General features: G+C 45.9%; 1 protein-coding gene across 2 annotated transcripts in view; it reads left to right on the forward strand.

The window, feature by feature from the left end:
- Positions 1 to 13906, forward strand: part of CDS1 (CDP-diacylglycerol synthase 1) — a 66372-nt gene extending 52466 nt beyond the window's left edge. Inside the window, exons 12-13 of one of the 2 annotated variants that reach the window (XM_053598860.1) lie at positions 2544 to 2647; positions 13668 to 13906. In XM_053598860.1, the coding sequence (XP_053454835.1) occupies positions 2544 to 2647; positions 13668 to 13674 (111 nt within the window). In that variant the 3' untranslated portion in view covers positions 13675 to 13906. Of the gene's footprint in view, positions 1 to 2543; positions 2648 to 5114; positions 8022 to 13667 lie in introns of those variants that run through there. The other variant, XM_053598834.1, reaches the window with a different exon arrangement.
- Positions 13907 to 15965: the final 2059 nt, after the last annotated feature.

A 15965-nucleotide genomic window follows, 5' to 3' on the forward strand; every position in this document is an offset into this window, starting at 1 on the left:
TCGCCCTGGGTAGAGCACTGTGGTGTCATAGCTCCCAGCAACCTCAAACTCTTGGGCTCAAGTGATCCTCTTGCTTCAGCCTCCTGAGTAACTGGGAGTACAGGTGCCCATCAAAACGCCCGGCTTGTTTTTCTATTATTATTATTATTTTTTTTAGTAGAGACAAGGTCTCACGCTTGCTCAGGCTGGTCTTAAACTCCTGAGCTTAAGCAGTCTTCCTGCCTTGGCTTCCCAGAGTGCTGGGATTACAGGCGTGAGCCACTGTGCCCAGTTGGCCACAGTATTACTAGAAGGGACAGGCAGCAGAGCCTTTGGATTTGTAACTAGCTGTTCACACTGCTGGCCCCGGAGTCCTCATGCCTTTTCCATAAAGGGCAAATGATAAGCATATTAGGCTTTCCAGACCACAGCTTCAGCTTTGAAGTCTGCTGCTCGAGTGAAACCTCCTCACCCATAGAGAAGATGTAGGTGAAGGGGCCTTGCTGGCTTTCTTTTTCTTTTTCCTTTTCTTTCTTTCTTTCTTTCTTTTTTTTTTTTTTGAGACAGAGTCTCACTCCGTTACTCAGGCTAGAGTGCCAGGAGCTCAGCCTAGCTCACAGCAACCTCCTGGGTTCAAGCAACCCTCCTGCCTCAGCCTCCCTGGTAGCTGGGACTACAGGTGCCTCCATTCACACCTGGGTGGTTTTTCTATTTTTAGTAGGGATGGGGGGGCGGGGTCTTGCTCAGGACAGTCTAGAACTGCTGACCTCAAGTGATCCTCCCACCACAGCCTCCCAGAGTACTAGGATTGCAGGCATGAGCCACTGTACCTCACCTTGGCTAGGTTTCATAATAAGACTTTATTTACAAAAATAGCTGTGGGCTGGATTTGGTTTGTAGAGTGTAGTTTGCTGATCCTTGTTCTGGAGATGTAAAATTATTCTGTTTTAAGTGAGATCATCCTAAAGTGACACCTTACCCTTGGCAGTTTTATCTTAGCCTCCTTCACAGGGCTGAGTTGAGCTGGAGGGTTGCCAGGAGAGAGGCTCCTGGAGCTGGGGAGGTGGGGATGTGGGGGGAGCCTCTCTGAAGAGGTGTCATCTGAGCAGAGATCGGAGAAGAGGAGACTGCGTCCTGCAGAGAGATCTAAGGAGAGCTGCTCAGTGCGGAAGAGGGGCGGTCTAAGCCCCTGGAAGGAGCCTGAGGTGGAGGGGAGGGGACGGGGCTGAGGCTGAGGCTGCTGGGCTTGGTGGAGCTGCACCCTGCAGGGCCCTACAGGTCAGGGGCATACATTAGCTCAGGGGGCTCCTGCTGGGGGAACACGCTGTGTTAAGGAGGAGGCGCTAGATAAAAGGACACTGTACACACGGATGCGGGCCCTGTGCCTGGGGGCTCACTGCCCACGAGGGGGAGTGCACATCCACAGAGAGCCACGCGGCGGCGGGGCACCTATCTCGTGAAGACAGCTAGCAGCAGAGTGGGGTTACAGGCTCCTGTGTGCTCTGGTTAGTGGGGAAGAGAAGGAAGGACATGGCTGGCAAAAACCAACCAAAGAATTTTTCAGTAACCATTTTAAACAGAAATGTCATATTTAGAATGGCATTCTTGTAGTGATCTCAGGGCCAGTCCAGGGTTTCTTGGCGAATGCTGAGTTTTTTAATTTTTTTATTTTTTCATGTCTGAAATGAAGAAGCGATTGCTATTGCATTGCAGGTGTTTTTAAGTTGCCTGAGTGAACTAGAAGAACAGTTAGTCCTGCTCATTTCCTGGGCACTCAGAACGTGAACATGTCTGCCCAAAGTTGGCTCCCATGGCCAACTACCGCAGTCCTCAGTTTGGCTACTGAATGGACTAGCATGTCTCACGTGAGCGAGCTGTGCGATTTTTTTTTTTTATTCCAACAGTTAAAAAAAAAGTATCATATTAGTAAAGTGTTTATTTCAGAGTAAGAACCGTTCGGGTAAACGTGAGTTAGAATCAGTTGTACATCTGTCAGCCGCACTAAAATGTCAATACCTACCAAATAACTTCTGATTAAACAAAAGGATAGGCCATAAAAAGTTAGATTAGTAACAGCTGATAGAATTTTTGTTTAGAAAATATTTTGTTAACTAAAAACATTTAGTGCTAGATTTAATAAATGTTTAATTAGTGTTTGGATGATTTGGGTCAATTCAGAAATTATTTTAGAATGAGCATGTATTCAGAAAATATGGTTTTAATCTGTTTGATATGTTCTAGTACGTGTGTATTTAGTGAAAAAAAATCCAGTAGTAAAGGACAGTAGAACCTCCTTGGTTGACCACCTCCCTACATTGACCACCTCTTTAGGTAGATCTGATTTTATATACTAGACACACACCACACGTACGTTACCAGCAGCGCGGGCCGAGTTCCTTATGTTGACCAGCCCGTTTTAGTTCCCTCGGGTGGTCAATGCACAGAGGTTCTACTGTATTTATTTTCCTTCCAGAGTCTCTGATGCCAAGGAAACACTTGTAGGTAGGAATTTTATAACAGGTGATTTTTTTGAAAATTTGCTAATATATTTGTTTGTTCTAAAGGATTTCGCAAACACTATTCCTGGACACGGTGGGATAATGGACAGATTCGATTGTCAGTATTTGATGGCAACTTTTGTGCACGTGTACATCACAAGTTTCATAAGGTACTTTTACATTAACAGATTTTTTAGATGATTTCTTTGAGTTCTCACTTCTACTGACGTTCGTTTGAATAGGTTAACTTTTCCTGTCAGTGGTAATCTTATAATATCAAAAGGCATGGCGCCCTGGAGTTATCACCCTGAGAAGTATGGTTAAATTGTAATTGTTTTACATACGTTTGAATAACTCACAAAAAGTGGTAGAATACCACATGAGGAGATTTAACAGCGACTGTGGACCCTGCAGTGCCCGTGAGTGCTAAGAGTCAGGAAGGTGAGAGCATAAGCCCTCCAGTCCCTGGTCTCTGCTCGGCTCCCATCACATGTCTATTTTTATTTCTAGTTTTATCAGTTTTTGCTGTATACACTTTGGGTTGTATTAGGTCTTTACAAGTTTAGGATTATCGTATCTCATTGAATCGACCCTTTTGTCATTATACAATGTCCATCTTTATTGCTTGCCTGAAAGCCTGCTTTGTTTGATATTAGAATAGCTACATCAGCTTATTTTAGTTTGTTTGCATAGTAATTTCTTTGTTGTTCTTTTTATTTTTAGTATTTATTTATCTTTATATTTAAGCGTATTTCTCTTTTGGAAGCTTGGAGCTCATTTTTTCTGTTTTGTTTTTTTTATAACTCATTGACAATCTGTCTCTTTTTATTTGGGGTATTTAATGTATTAGAATTTTATTTATATGTATAAGTAATATATATAAATTTGAGGGTGGTATTAGTAATTATTTGTTAAATCTTTAGAACTTCATTTTCAGAAGATGACAGCTTCTTAGGGCATTAACTCATACTCTGTCTTTTTTGTAATTTGCTGTTCTCTCAGTAGAGAGATCATGCTGGGCCATGTCATTCCCCCCTTTTGAAAGCAAATACTTAGACTATTAGGAACAGAGATAGCGCCAGGATGCTGCTAGCTGGGAGCTCCTGCGGACAGGATTTTGCATTTAGCTGAACTTGCTGAAGGAGCCTTCTGTTCTGGTGGAGAGGAGCCCCTACTCTGGGCTTATGCAATGCAGTTGCTGAGTCTTTTTAAGAAATGTAATGAAACTAACTCTGTCTTCACTCGAGTGTGTGAGGCATATGGGCACCATTTCATGGCAGTTGAACCACAGACACTGCAGTGGCTGTGGGGAGGCTATTCGGGGCTCTTGTGCAATTTTTAAGTCACAGATTTGCAGGGTAAATAGTTCTCTGCTCATCCTCACTGGGATGCCGCTCTACAGCAGGTTATTTCTTTATTGCTGGGATTTCTATTTCCTATAATTGTATTTGAACTGTCTATTGTAAATCATAAATTTCTTTACCCATGAGAATCTCTTTCTCAGAATTCTGTGCCAGTCCCCACATATTACTTACATCTGGCTTCAACCCGTTGGCCTTTAAAGCAGATCTGCTTTGATTTGCTTTCTGTATTGGGGTTTAGCTAAGACTGACCTCCCTCGCTCTCTCCCTCCAATCCTTCATAGGATCTCACTCTGTTGCCCAGGCCAGAGTGCAGTGGCATCATCACAGCTCACAGCAACCTCAAACTCTTGGGCTGTAGTGATCCTCTTGCCTCAGCCTCCCCAGTAGCTGGGACTATAGGTGTGCGCCACCACACTTGGCTGAGTTTTCTACTTTTTTGTAGAGACGGGGGTCTCACTATGTTGCTCCGGCTGGTATTGAACTCCTGACCTGAAGCAATCCTTCCACCTTCAGCCTCCCAAAGTGCTGAGTCTTCCCACTTGCCAGGCTGGGACTCTGCACCGGGTCCTAAACCTGTGAACAAAGGCGAAGATGTGGCTCAGTGTACTTGTTCCTTGTGTTTCGTCTCTTGAACAGTCATGGTTTCCTGGGTATATTTCTTCAACAATGTACCTTCCATCATCTGAAGTTTCTTTGAAGCTACAAATTTAAATTGTGTTTTCATGCCCTCTTTCTGGTTTGTCCTTATGGAAGGCTTTGTGTGTGTCGTCTGATCTCTGGACTTGGCATTTAGCCTCACCTTTAACTCAGGTGGCCCTGTTGAGAATTTGTGTAGTGCTTGGTCTGCACCTCCTGAACCCCCTTGTGGTGTTCTTGTGTTTTGTGTTTGTGCCTGCTCTCCACACCTGCCTGCTCTCCCCTCCTGCGCCCCGCGTCTCCCCTCCTGTGCCCCATGTCTCCGCACCTCCGCCCTGTGTCCGCAGCGGCCTGTCTGATCAGGGTCTTGTTAGAACTTCTGGGGGTGGGCATAGCCATATCCTTTGCAACTTTGTCTTAGGAGGAGGAGGGGGATAAATTTGCATATGGCTGTGGTTGCATAGGCCTCCCAACACCAACATCGGATATTAAAGTGAGCTCTTATTAATAGCGGTTTCAATTTTCTAAAGATTGCTACTCCACGCTTAAAGGAATGGTTTACTTTAAGTTGGGGACGTAGACCTCGTTCAGCCCTGTTAAAACAGCATGAACTTTGTCTTCTCTGCCTTGTCATCAGGGGTCCAAATCCCAGCAAAGTGCTACAGCAGCTGTTGGTGCTCCAGCCAGAACAGCAGTTGAATATATATAAAACCCTGAAGACTCATCTTATTGAGAAAGGGATCCTCCAGCCCACCTTGAAGGTGTAACTGGATCTCGAGAGGGAAGAGCTGCCACGCGGGATCCTTGCAGAGAAGCACTGATGGATGACATTTTGTGATTGTCCAGAAAAATGGTTGCAAATGTAATAGATTGAAATTTTTACAGACACGAATGTTTCTCTCTGAAATTACTGTGAATATTTAACACACACTTACTTGATCTAAATTACGAGATAAGTAGCAAATCGCCAGCAAAATATCCTGTACTTTTTCTAAAGTATATTTTCTGATGTGAACTAACTTCCTCTTAATTGCTAGATTACGTGATTTAAAAGACTTGTGTTTTAAAGAGTCAAACCCTATAAAATGAGTAAGTTGAGGATGTCTTAAAATTGCGCCTGGCACTGTGCCCTTTTGCACAAATATTTACTTTTGTACTTGGAGCGGCTCTTAATTTTAGCGAAATGTTTTATGCAAGGCACAGCAGGAAGTGGGTTCTCCTGAACTTCCTCCTCACATTATCTGAAGTATTTTCTAAAGGGCTTAGTCAGATCAAAACAATAAAAAAAGACTGTCTACTTTTCAAAGCAGTAATCATTTGCCAGGGGAAAACATTCTGTTTTAGGTAGGTTCAAAGCATAGGAGATATTGTCCTCAGGATACAGAGGAAAAAAAAAAAATGAGGCAAGGGAACTTGAAATTTCTGCCATTATTGGTTTGTTAGAGCAGGGATCAAATTCTACTTCTGATTAAATTGTGTGGAAAAACACAACCTCGCAACAAACTTGTCAAGAGAAACAGAATTCTGCCATGAAGACTACTGTGGACAGGTCCTGCTCAGATGTACACAGAGGACAGGAGCCCAGGAGGCAGCCTGGACAGGGACATGTGGCCCGGTCTCCTTTCCTTGTTCTCCCTGAACCAGCTTCCTAAGTTTTGCAGCCGCCAGGACAGATGGGGGAGCACGTAGAGGGGGGTGGCTGAAGCACAGTGGGCGATGCTGCACCAAGACAGGCCTGCCCTTGTCCCTGCTGCCTCCCCTCTGGTCCTAGGGCAGCGCCCTGGAGACTCACTGAGCAAGAAGGAAGCTCCGCCTGCAGACCGGCTCCCAGACCAGCTCCCACACTGAGCAAGAAGGAAGCTCCGCCTGCAGACCGGCTCCCAGACCAGCTCCAAGACCATCTCCCAGTTCATCTTTGTCCGAATTGCTCTTTTGCTTCATGTCACAAATGTGAGGACATCGGCTGATGATTTTTTTCTTGTAAGAATGGAAATCAAGCAGAAGTGATTCCTACTAAAAAAAAAAAGCACACAGATGCCAAACCTTTCCTTTGGTGGACTAGCCACTGTCACCAGATGAGAAGGAGTTTCTCATGAGTGGATGGATGAGCTGCTGCCACGCGCTCTCCACAGCCACACCTACGTCTCACTGTCCAGTGCTTCTGGTTAAATGTTCAGGGGGAGAAAGAGGTCTATTATAAAGAGTATTTTGCTAATGAAAAGAGTAAATATTTTTGTTTAAATCAGCAATAAATTTCAGTTATTTTATGCTTCAATCGGGCTATTACACCTAAAACAAAAGGCTGCAGGGCCACCTGGGGTCCGCAGGTGCTGTCCCCGCTCAGCCTCTGCAGGGGTTTCGTGGCCAGAGCAGACGTGAGTGTGCTGGGCACCCAGAGTCTCATTTCTTGGGCTGGCATGCTTTTGGCTGGCTCGTCTCCCCAGGACAGGCTCAGAGAGTTTCACACTATTCCCTAAAAATCCAGAACCGGCCCTGGAAGTGTTATTATAGGAGGGGATGATTACCTTGAAAACTGGGCTGCCTACAAGGTAATTTTCAACACTTCACATTTTTTATTTGCACATTGACAGCTTCGAATTTTGATCATAAAATAATTTAGGATAGCAGAGTTTAAAAAAATTAAATGAAAATTTTGTGATAGGAACTTAACATTAAAAACTTGGCTGTCTGCACAAGTAAGAACTGCTTGGAGATTCACAGATCCCTCTACATTCTTTGTTTTTTTTTTTTTTTTGCAGTTTTTGGCCGGGGCTGGGTTTGAACCCGCCGGTATATGGGGCTGGTGCCCTACTCCTTTGAGCCATAGGCGCCACCCCCTCTACATTCTTATTTAAAGTAATTGATAAGACAGTGAGATACAGAATTATAAGAGAGCATTACTGAAGATGTGGATTACAAAATCAATATTATTAAAGATAAGATATGAGGCTAGAAATATTTGGGGTCACCATAATAGGTTTTCTCAAATACACTTTTAGAGGTGGGTGTACATTACTCTAGATGTAAAAAATAAATTCTTAATTTTAACAGAGCTCTAAAATTGACCTTTTTAGCGTACCTTTTTATAGCACGTATATTAAAGTAGAATATATTTTAGCAAAAGATAGCCATATAACCCTGACTTGGATCATTTTTATATTTGCACTGAGAGGGCTTAAATCCTCATTAGCAGTGTGGTGGGGAAAAAATGCAATCCCAGGCTCTTCTTTCACAGCGGTGATTAATTGTTCCGAATGGACTGGTTTGGGAGGTTCCCTGAAAGCTTGATCTCCTGACCTGTGGGATTGGACAGTTCCCTGCTCTCCCCCGTGGCGGGGGGGAGGGGTGCACATTTCTTCTTTTTCATTCATGGTATCTCTCCATTTGCACTTGGATTAGAGCAAAGATAGAGACACTTTGTTCACCAAAGGAAAAGTGGGGACAGTTACTATATGCTGTGTGTGGGTGATGGTTCACAGTGTGTCTTCAGTGCTCTGACTCTTACTGAAACTGAGATAGGAAAATAAAACGGAAACAAATCACACTTTGACTTTGTTGTGCCATTTTCTAATGGGAGGAGAAACCTTCATTTATTCATTCATTCGAAATAAAACACTGTCCACTGTTTCAAACTGAGTGAGTCCCCTTGACCTCTGGAGTTCTCTCTGCCCTGGGACAGCTCCACACCTGCGAGCCAGTGGCAGGCGTGGGGGTGGGGTGGGGAAGTGCCGAGGCCAGTCCCCACTAACTCCTGCGTGGCCCAGTTTTCCAGGCAGGCACATTGCTGTATGCCCTTGTCCCATGGCCAGAGTGCTGAAAGATCAATTTTGTCCAGCTTTATAGATGCTTTTTAGAGAGAGGATTTGCCACCCTCTACTCAGCCATCACTAGATGTCCCGCCTTGACAGTTCTGTTTTATAGCAGAAAGATAAGGGATAGCTCCTAGTCTATGACAGCCTCAGCTGAGGAGGGGCAGTGACCAAGCACATACATTAATATTAAAAAATATAACCAGGGCCAAAAAAAACTTCCTTGGAGTTATAAGTAAGAGCCTCCCTGAAGTGAGGAGGCTTACTCTTACCCCCTGGCTCTAGCTCCCAAGAAGGCAGAGGGTTCCTGCTAACTGTTGGGCCTCCATCTTTTTCACAAAAGGTAGCACTTACTGGCCCCCTGAAAGGGTGATTCTTTATAACATACGCTGCTAACATGGTTGATTCCGGCTAACCCCCAGGACCTCAGTTCTGTCCTAAACGATGGTTAGCATGTTCACTCAAGTGTGGCTGTGGAACCGCATTTGAACAAGACATCATCTTAGTACCTAAAATAATCCCCCCTGGGCTTAAAAGAAATTGCAGATGACCTGGGGAGACATTGTAGAAGGGGCTTTGGTTGTGGTCTACTCAGGAAGGCCCCTGACCTTGGCTGCAGCTGGGGCAGGAATGCGGAGAGGTGGTGGATCAGAGCTGCTGGGACAGCTTGTCACTGTCCCCTGCTTCCTTAACAGGTGTACCATCCCTACCAGATATATTGGAAAGGGGCCTGCTCCCTAATTAAAGATGCTTACATTTGGATGAGAATTTGAAGGTGACACAAAGAGAGTGTGGGCTGGTCGGTGCTGTTCCCGAGAACACAAACTCGTTGCTGGTAGGAATGTAAAGTGATGCAAGGGTTTGGGAAAACAGCCTGACGGCACCTCCAGAACGTTAAACACGGAGTCCCTGCATATCCTGCAGTCCCACTCTCTGCTGTCATTAGGAAAAACCCAAGCTGTTTGTTTCTTCCCTCTTCTGTAGCTCGATGCAAAAATCATTATCACAGAAGATGTCTGTGACCAAACGTGCTGGGGGGGAGGGTGTTTCTCCCCACCAGGAAATGAGCAGTTGGTTCTGGAGCAGACACCAACTGGGTGTCATCCACTTCAGTTCCGTAACTACCTGGAGATAGTGTCAGAGGCCACAGGTGGGGCCACAGCTCAGTCCCTAAAACTAGCCCCTCTTCAGATGCTCAGAGGCCATAGGTGGGGGCTCAGTCCCTAAAACTAGCTCCTCTTCAGATGCTCAGAGGCCATAGGTGGGGGCTCAGTCCCTAAAACTAGCCCCTCTTCAGATGCTCAGAGGCCATAGGTGGGGGCTCAGTCCCTAAAACTAGCCCCTCTTCAGATGCTCAGAGGCCATAGGTGGGGGCTCAGTCCCTAAAACTAGCCCCTCTTCAGATGCTCAGAGGCCATAGGTGGGGGCTCAGTCCCTAAAACTAGCCCCTCTTCAGATGCTCAGAGGCCATAGGTGGGGGCTCAGTCCCTAAAACTAGCTCCTCTTCAGATGCTCAGAGGCCATAGGTGGGGGCTCAGTCCCTAAAACTAGCCCCTCTTCAGATGCTCAGAGGCCATAGGTGGGGGCTCAGTCCCTAAAACTAGCTCCTCTTCAGATGCTCAGAGGCCATAGGTGGGGGCTCAGTCCCTAAAACTAGCTCCTCTTCAGATGCTCAGAGGCCATAGGTGGGGGCTCAGTCCCTAAAACTAGCCCCTCTTCAGATGCTCAGAGGCCATAGGTGGGGGCTCAGTCCCTAAAACTAGCCCCTCTTCAGATGCTCAGAGGCCATAGGTGGGGGCTCAGTCCCTAAAACTAGCCCCTCTTCAGATGCTCAGAGGCCATAGGTGGGGGCTCAGTCCCTAAAACTAGCCCCTCTTCAGATGCTCAGAGGCCATAGGTGGGGGCTCAGTCCCTAAAACTAGCTCCTCTTCAGATGCTCAGAGGCCATAGGTGGGGGCTCAGTCCCTAAAACTAGCCCCTCTTCAGATGCTCAGAGGCCATAGGTGGGGGCTCAGTCCCTAAAACTAGCCCCTCTTCAGATGCTCAGAGGCCATAGGTGGGGGCTCAGTCCCTAAAACTAGCTCCTCTTCAGATGCTCAGAGGCCATAGGTGGGGGCTCAGTCCCTAAAACTAGCCCCTCTTCAGATGCTCAGAGGCCATAGGTGGGGGCTCAGTCCCTAAAACTAGCCCCTCTTCAGATGCTCAGAGGCCATAGGTGGGGGCTCAGTCCCTAAAACTAGCCCCTCTTCAGATGCTCAGAGGCCATAGTTGGGGGCTCAGTCCCTAAAACTAGCCCCTCTTCAGATGCTCAGAGGCCATAGGTGGGGGCTCAGTCCCTAAAACTAGCCCCTCTTCAGATGCTCAGAGGCCATAGGTGGGGGCTCAGTCCCTAAAACTAGCCCCTCTTCAGATGCTCAGAGGCCATAGGTGGGGGCTCAGTCCCTAAAACTAGCCCCTCTTCAGATGCTCAGAGGCCATAGGTGGGGGCTCAGTCCCTAAAACTAGCCCCTCTTCAGATGCTCAGAGGCCATAGGTGGGGGCTCAGTCCCTAAAACTAGCCCCTCTTCAGATGCTCAGAGGCCATAGGTGGGGGCTCAGTCCCTAAAACTAGCCCCTCTTCAGATGCTCAGAGGCCATAGGTGGGGGCTCAGTCCCTAAAACTAGCCCCTCTTCAGATGCTCAGAGGCCATAGGTGGGGGCTCAGTCCCTAAAACTAGCCCCTCTTCAGATGCTCAGAGGCCATAGGTGGGGGCTCAGTCCCTAAAACTAGCCCCTCTTCAGATGCTCAGAGGCCATAGGTGGGGGCTCAGTCCCTAAAACTAGCCCCTCTTCAGATGCTCAGAGGCCATAGGTGGGGGCTCAGTCCCTAAAACTAGCTCCTCTTCAGATGCTCAGAGGCCATAGGTGGGGGCTCAGTCCCTAAAACTAGCTCCTCTTCAGATGCTCAGAGGCCATAGGTGGGGGCTCAGTCCCTAAAACTAGCCCCTCTTCAGATGCCAGTTCCAAGTCCAGGCCTGTGGAATTTCTGACCGACTGGGTTTCAAGCTGGGGTTACAATGACCTCATGTTTGGGTTTTATTAATTTGCTGGAGTGGCTCACAGAACTCAGGAAACACTTACCTTCGCCAATTTATTATAAAGGACAGAGGATATAGATGAAGAGGTGCGCAGGGCAAGGCCTGTGAGAAGAGCTCAGAGCTTCCGTGCCATCCCCAGGAGCCTCCTGGTGTCCAGCTATCCGGAAGCTCTCTGAACCCTGTCCTGTTGGGCCTTTTATGGAGACTTCATTGGATAGACATGATTGACAACTGTGTACAAATGTGATTGGATAAAAAGAGTGTGATCTAAACCCAAAAAGACTTGTCCTGATTCTTTTTGGGTTCTTCATGTAACATTCCTTTTTCCAGGGGGTGGGGTAGGACCCCCTCTGGAATGAGGGACCAGGATGTTTGCAGGCAGAGGGCAGGGCCAGGGCCTGGTCCCGATTTTGGAGGCAGTGAGTCTGGGGTAAAGAGGTGGGGGCCTTGCAGGGTGTGAGATGGGGCTGGGACCCTCCGGCAAGGCAGCAGGCTCACTGTCGCTGCTTTTAGAGAGTCAACTGTGGGAGGCAAAGCCAGGTGGATAGACTCATAACATCCTGTCCTCACAGTAAGGGTGGGGACAGTGTTAAGGAGAATTCATTTAGTGTATCACAGCAAATATAAAGTCTCGGCTGGAGTATCCACATTTAAAAGAGTCATTAAAATATGGCACATAGACACAGCCACAGCAAAGAATGAGACTTTGCTATCTGCTGCAAACAACTTGGGTAGAACCAGAGAGCCTTATGTTTAAGTGAAATAAGGCGCAGAAAGACAAGTATCACAGGTTCTCACTCCTATGTGGGAGCTAACCATTAAAACTATTGATCTCCTGGAGACGGAGACTGGAATGGTGGTTTCCAGAGGAAGGGTAGGGGATAAAATGGGAATGGTTAATGGGTGCAAAAATATAGTTGGATAGAACAAACAATATTTGATAGCACAACAAAATGATTACAATTAACAGCAAGTTAGGGCATACTTTAAAAAAGTGGAATTGGAGTGTTCCTAATGCAAAGGGATGATAAATGCCCGAGGTGAGGGATACCCCAATTTTAACCTGATTTGGTCATTACACATTATATGGCTGTATCAAAACATCACCTGTAACCTATACCTATCGACAAATATTATGTACTCATAATTAAAAATGAAAAAAATTTAAAATGGAGGAAGAGGAAAATCAATGGCAGACATTTGAACAACAGAAACAGGCAGGCAAGAAGGCAGGAAGGGAAGTTTGCAAGAACCCTGCTGGGAGAGAGGCCAGGGAAGAGAAGAGACTCTCCTGGGAAGGTTTTGTATCGTATGGCTCACTGTGAAATTGGTAAAGGATCAAAGATGAGATGATGAAATAACAGAACGATATGAAAATAGAGACTGCAGAGCTAAAACTAATGAGAATTTTGCTGAATTAGACCCTGTAAAGAATGGAATACACGTGCTGAAAATTCTGTGACAGCTACCTGCAGAAGGGCAAACCTCTTGTTTACAGGCTGGAAAGTTCTTGGAGAGGGTCGTTTTTGTATATACGCATTTGCAGATGGGAACTAGAACCCCCGGCACACGTGCAACGCTGCTTCTGTAGAAAGGTTCCTTCCTCTTGGCAGAACTGGCCAGCACAGCCAGACTGAAGGATCCTCACATTTGTAACCAAAGACTTCCCCATTGACCTTTGCTCCATGGTGTATTTTTCCAGAGTCAGTTTCTAAAGGAGTGGCTTCCTTTTATGAACAGATACCGTTTTGTAGGATAGAGTTTTCGTTTGAAATTTATAGTAGTGCTTGAGGGCAGGATCATACAAGTAGTTTTTCTTTTAAACAACTCTGTCCTCTGCACTCCAATGCAGCTTGCATGACAGCTGAAGGCCAAGGCTGAAGTTCTGATGCTTTGTGTTCTTGATAAAGCAGGACACGGTTACAAATGGGTAATGTTGGGACAGCGTGCTCAGTACACCTGCACTGCAGGCACCTGAGGGACAGAATGCAAACCAGGAGCTGCTTGTAAAGAGCACTGGAGTCGGCCAGGCAGCAGAGCGGTGGATTCTACTTGTGGAGCAGCCTGGCTTTGGGAGTACCAGACACTGCTGTGGCCCTTCCGTCTGGGGCTGAATATGGGTTTGAGCGTGATGACTTCTCCAGCTCTCCCCGCTCTAACATCCCGTCTCCCTGTCCTTGGCTTCATTTAGCATTCACAAGATGCTCTGGTGTGTCATCCCTTTTCTGTTCGTATTTCCAGATTAGCACTATAATGTATTGAGAACATGCTTGTAAAGCACCACCTTTTCTCTACATATTGCAGGGTCTGATCTTCACAGCAATTCTCTGTGGAAAGATATAATTAAAATTTCCATGTAAAGAAACTCAGACATGGAGAGATGAAGTCATGTCCTCAGAACACACAGTAAGTGGGAGGGCAAGGACTCGAGACCCCAGGTTGACTCTCCTCACCAGTGTTAATGCTCGTCAGAACTGTACCCGTTGCTAACAGAGTGGTCTGACGGTTTTTTTCACATTAAAATTTTAAAGTCCTGACTGGAATAATAATGCGACTTCTGTGAGTCCTTCTTAGCAGCCTGAGTGTGAGATGGGTGCATGGTTGGATAGTTTAGGGAGCGTCACCTCTGCACCTTCTCCTTGGATCAGCGGTTCTCCCAGTCTGATTTCCACAGCCTAGGGGGCCTGAGACACTTTCAGAGCATCTCCAAGTTTAATTTTATCATACTACTGAAATGTTAGTTGCCTTTTTCATTGCACTGATATTTTCATTGAGGTGAGAAGGATGGGAAAACTATTGGAACCTTGGTATGAATTAAGACAGTGGCACCAAATTATTGGCAATAGGGATTATGCTTTTTGTCATGAGGTGCAGAAAATAAAGTGCTTGTCTGAATGCCCTTGGAGAAGTAGTAAAAATGATTACTTTTAGTAAATCTGGACCCGTAAGCGGTGCGTCACAGCACCAGATATGTCCACAGTGCACTGCAGTCTGGCAGTTGTCTCGGACAGAAGCTCCACATGGTGACCGCGAGCTGAACTAGCTGCTGTTCTCCTAGAACAGCGTTGCAGCTGGAAGAGCCGCTGACAACTGTGGTGCCATGGCAAAAGTGTTCTTGGAAATTAACACTTGAGCCTGTCACTTCAAAGAAACCAGCAGACTCTATTTATTGCCAAGGATGGATTTTAGGTTTTAAGCAAAAATTTTGAAATCTTGCATCAGCCACCATGACTTAAGACTTCCTGAGACTTCGGGCGGTATTTTAATCTGTATGATAATGTGAGTTTTTTACTTCATACCACGTAATCGACCTATCAATGCTTGGAAGATCTGCGTACGCTGCAGCAGGCAGGTGCCACATCCGGGAACCAGTGTGTGTGTTTTTTTCTTTGGTGCTTGAACTGGCATTAAAAAAAATATTTTCTAAATAGTCAACGCATGATGCTATAAAGTTGTGGCTGGGTAAGTGCCAGAAGGACCAATGGTTCATGTAACAGAGTGCAAGAGTTCACTGGTGCAACTGCAGATTTGATTTAGTAATCAGTCTTCAAGAAATAAGCTATTAAACTTAAAACTATCACTTTTAAGAATCAATTGTCTTAAAAAGCTATCAAATCTTCCTTTTCTCAAGTACATATCTGGATTTTCTTCAGATGCTTCACAGCAGACTGCGGGAGCAGCTATGAGAACCCACCTGTCTTCTATTAAGCCAGACAGAAGGAGATTTGCAAAATTGTAAAACAGTTTTACTTTCTTAATTTCTTTTTGGTTTTGGAAAGTTTTTTTGTTTGTTTGTTTTTGAGACAAGAGTCTCACCCTGTTGTCCAGGCATCATCATAGCTTGCAGCAACTCAAACTCCTGGGCTTAAGCAATCCTCCTGCCTCAGCTCTGAGTAGCCGGGACTATAGGCTTGCACCACCATGCCCAGGTAGTTTTTCTATGTTTAGCAGAGATGGGGTCTTGCTCTTGCCCAGCCTGGTCTTGAACTCCTGAGCTCAAGTGATCCTCCTGCCTTGGCTTCCCAGAGTGCTAGGATGACAGGTGTGAGCCACTGTGTCCAGCCTGGAAAGTTTTTTTAATAGAAATGTGCAATTTATGTTAACATATCATCTTATCATTGTTATTTTAAAATGAGTTCTATATACTCTCTCTCTATATATATATATAACTCGGTTTTAATTTCTAATACAATAACTAAGCAAAATCAATTTAGGGTCTTAGAAAACTTTTAAGGATCAAAATGTCCTAAGACCAGAAGTTTAAAGCAGCACACCTCAGACCCACCCATCTCACAGGTAGGTGTTACAGGGGAAAACCTGATGCAAAGAGAACGCGGGAACAAGAGGCTTCCTGAATTCTCACACTGGTCACAACTGCAGCTTTAGCTTTCACGGCCATTCAGGGCTCTCAGAACACCATGTGTGTCCGAGCATGCTAGTCTGGCTTAGTGCCCACTCCAGCAAAAGTCAAAAGAAAGAACATAAGAGGCTTGCAGTGGCGGGGGGGGGGGGGGGGGGAAGGGAGTGTTCATAAAGCAAAGAGACTAAACTGGTGTTGGCCACTTCCATCTAAAGCAGTGGTTCTCAACCTTCCTAATGCCA

Source organism: Nycticebus coucang, chromosome 1 (genome assembly GCF_027406575.1).
Source record: "Nycticebus coucang isolate mNycCou1 chromosome 1, mNycCou1.pri, whole genome shotgun sequence".
Lineage (NCBI taxonomy): Eukaryota > Metazoa > Chordata > Mammalia > Primates > Lorisidae > Nycticebus > Nycticebus coucang.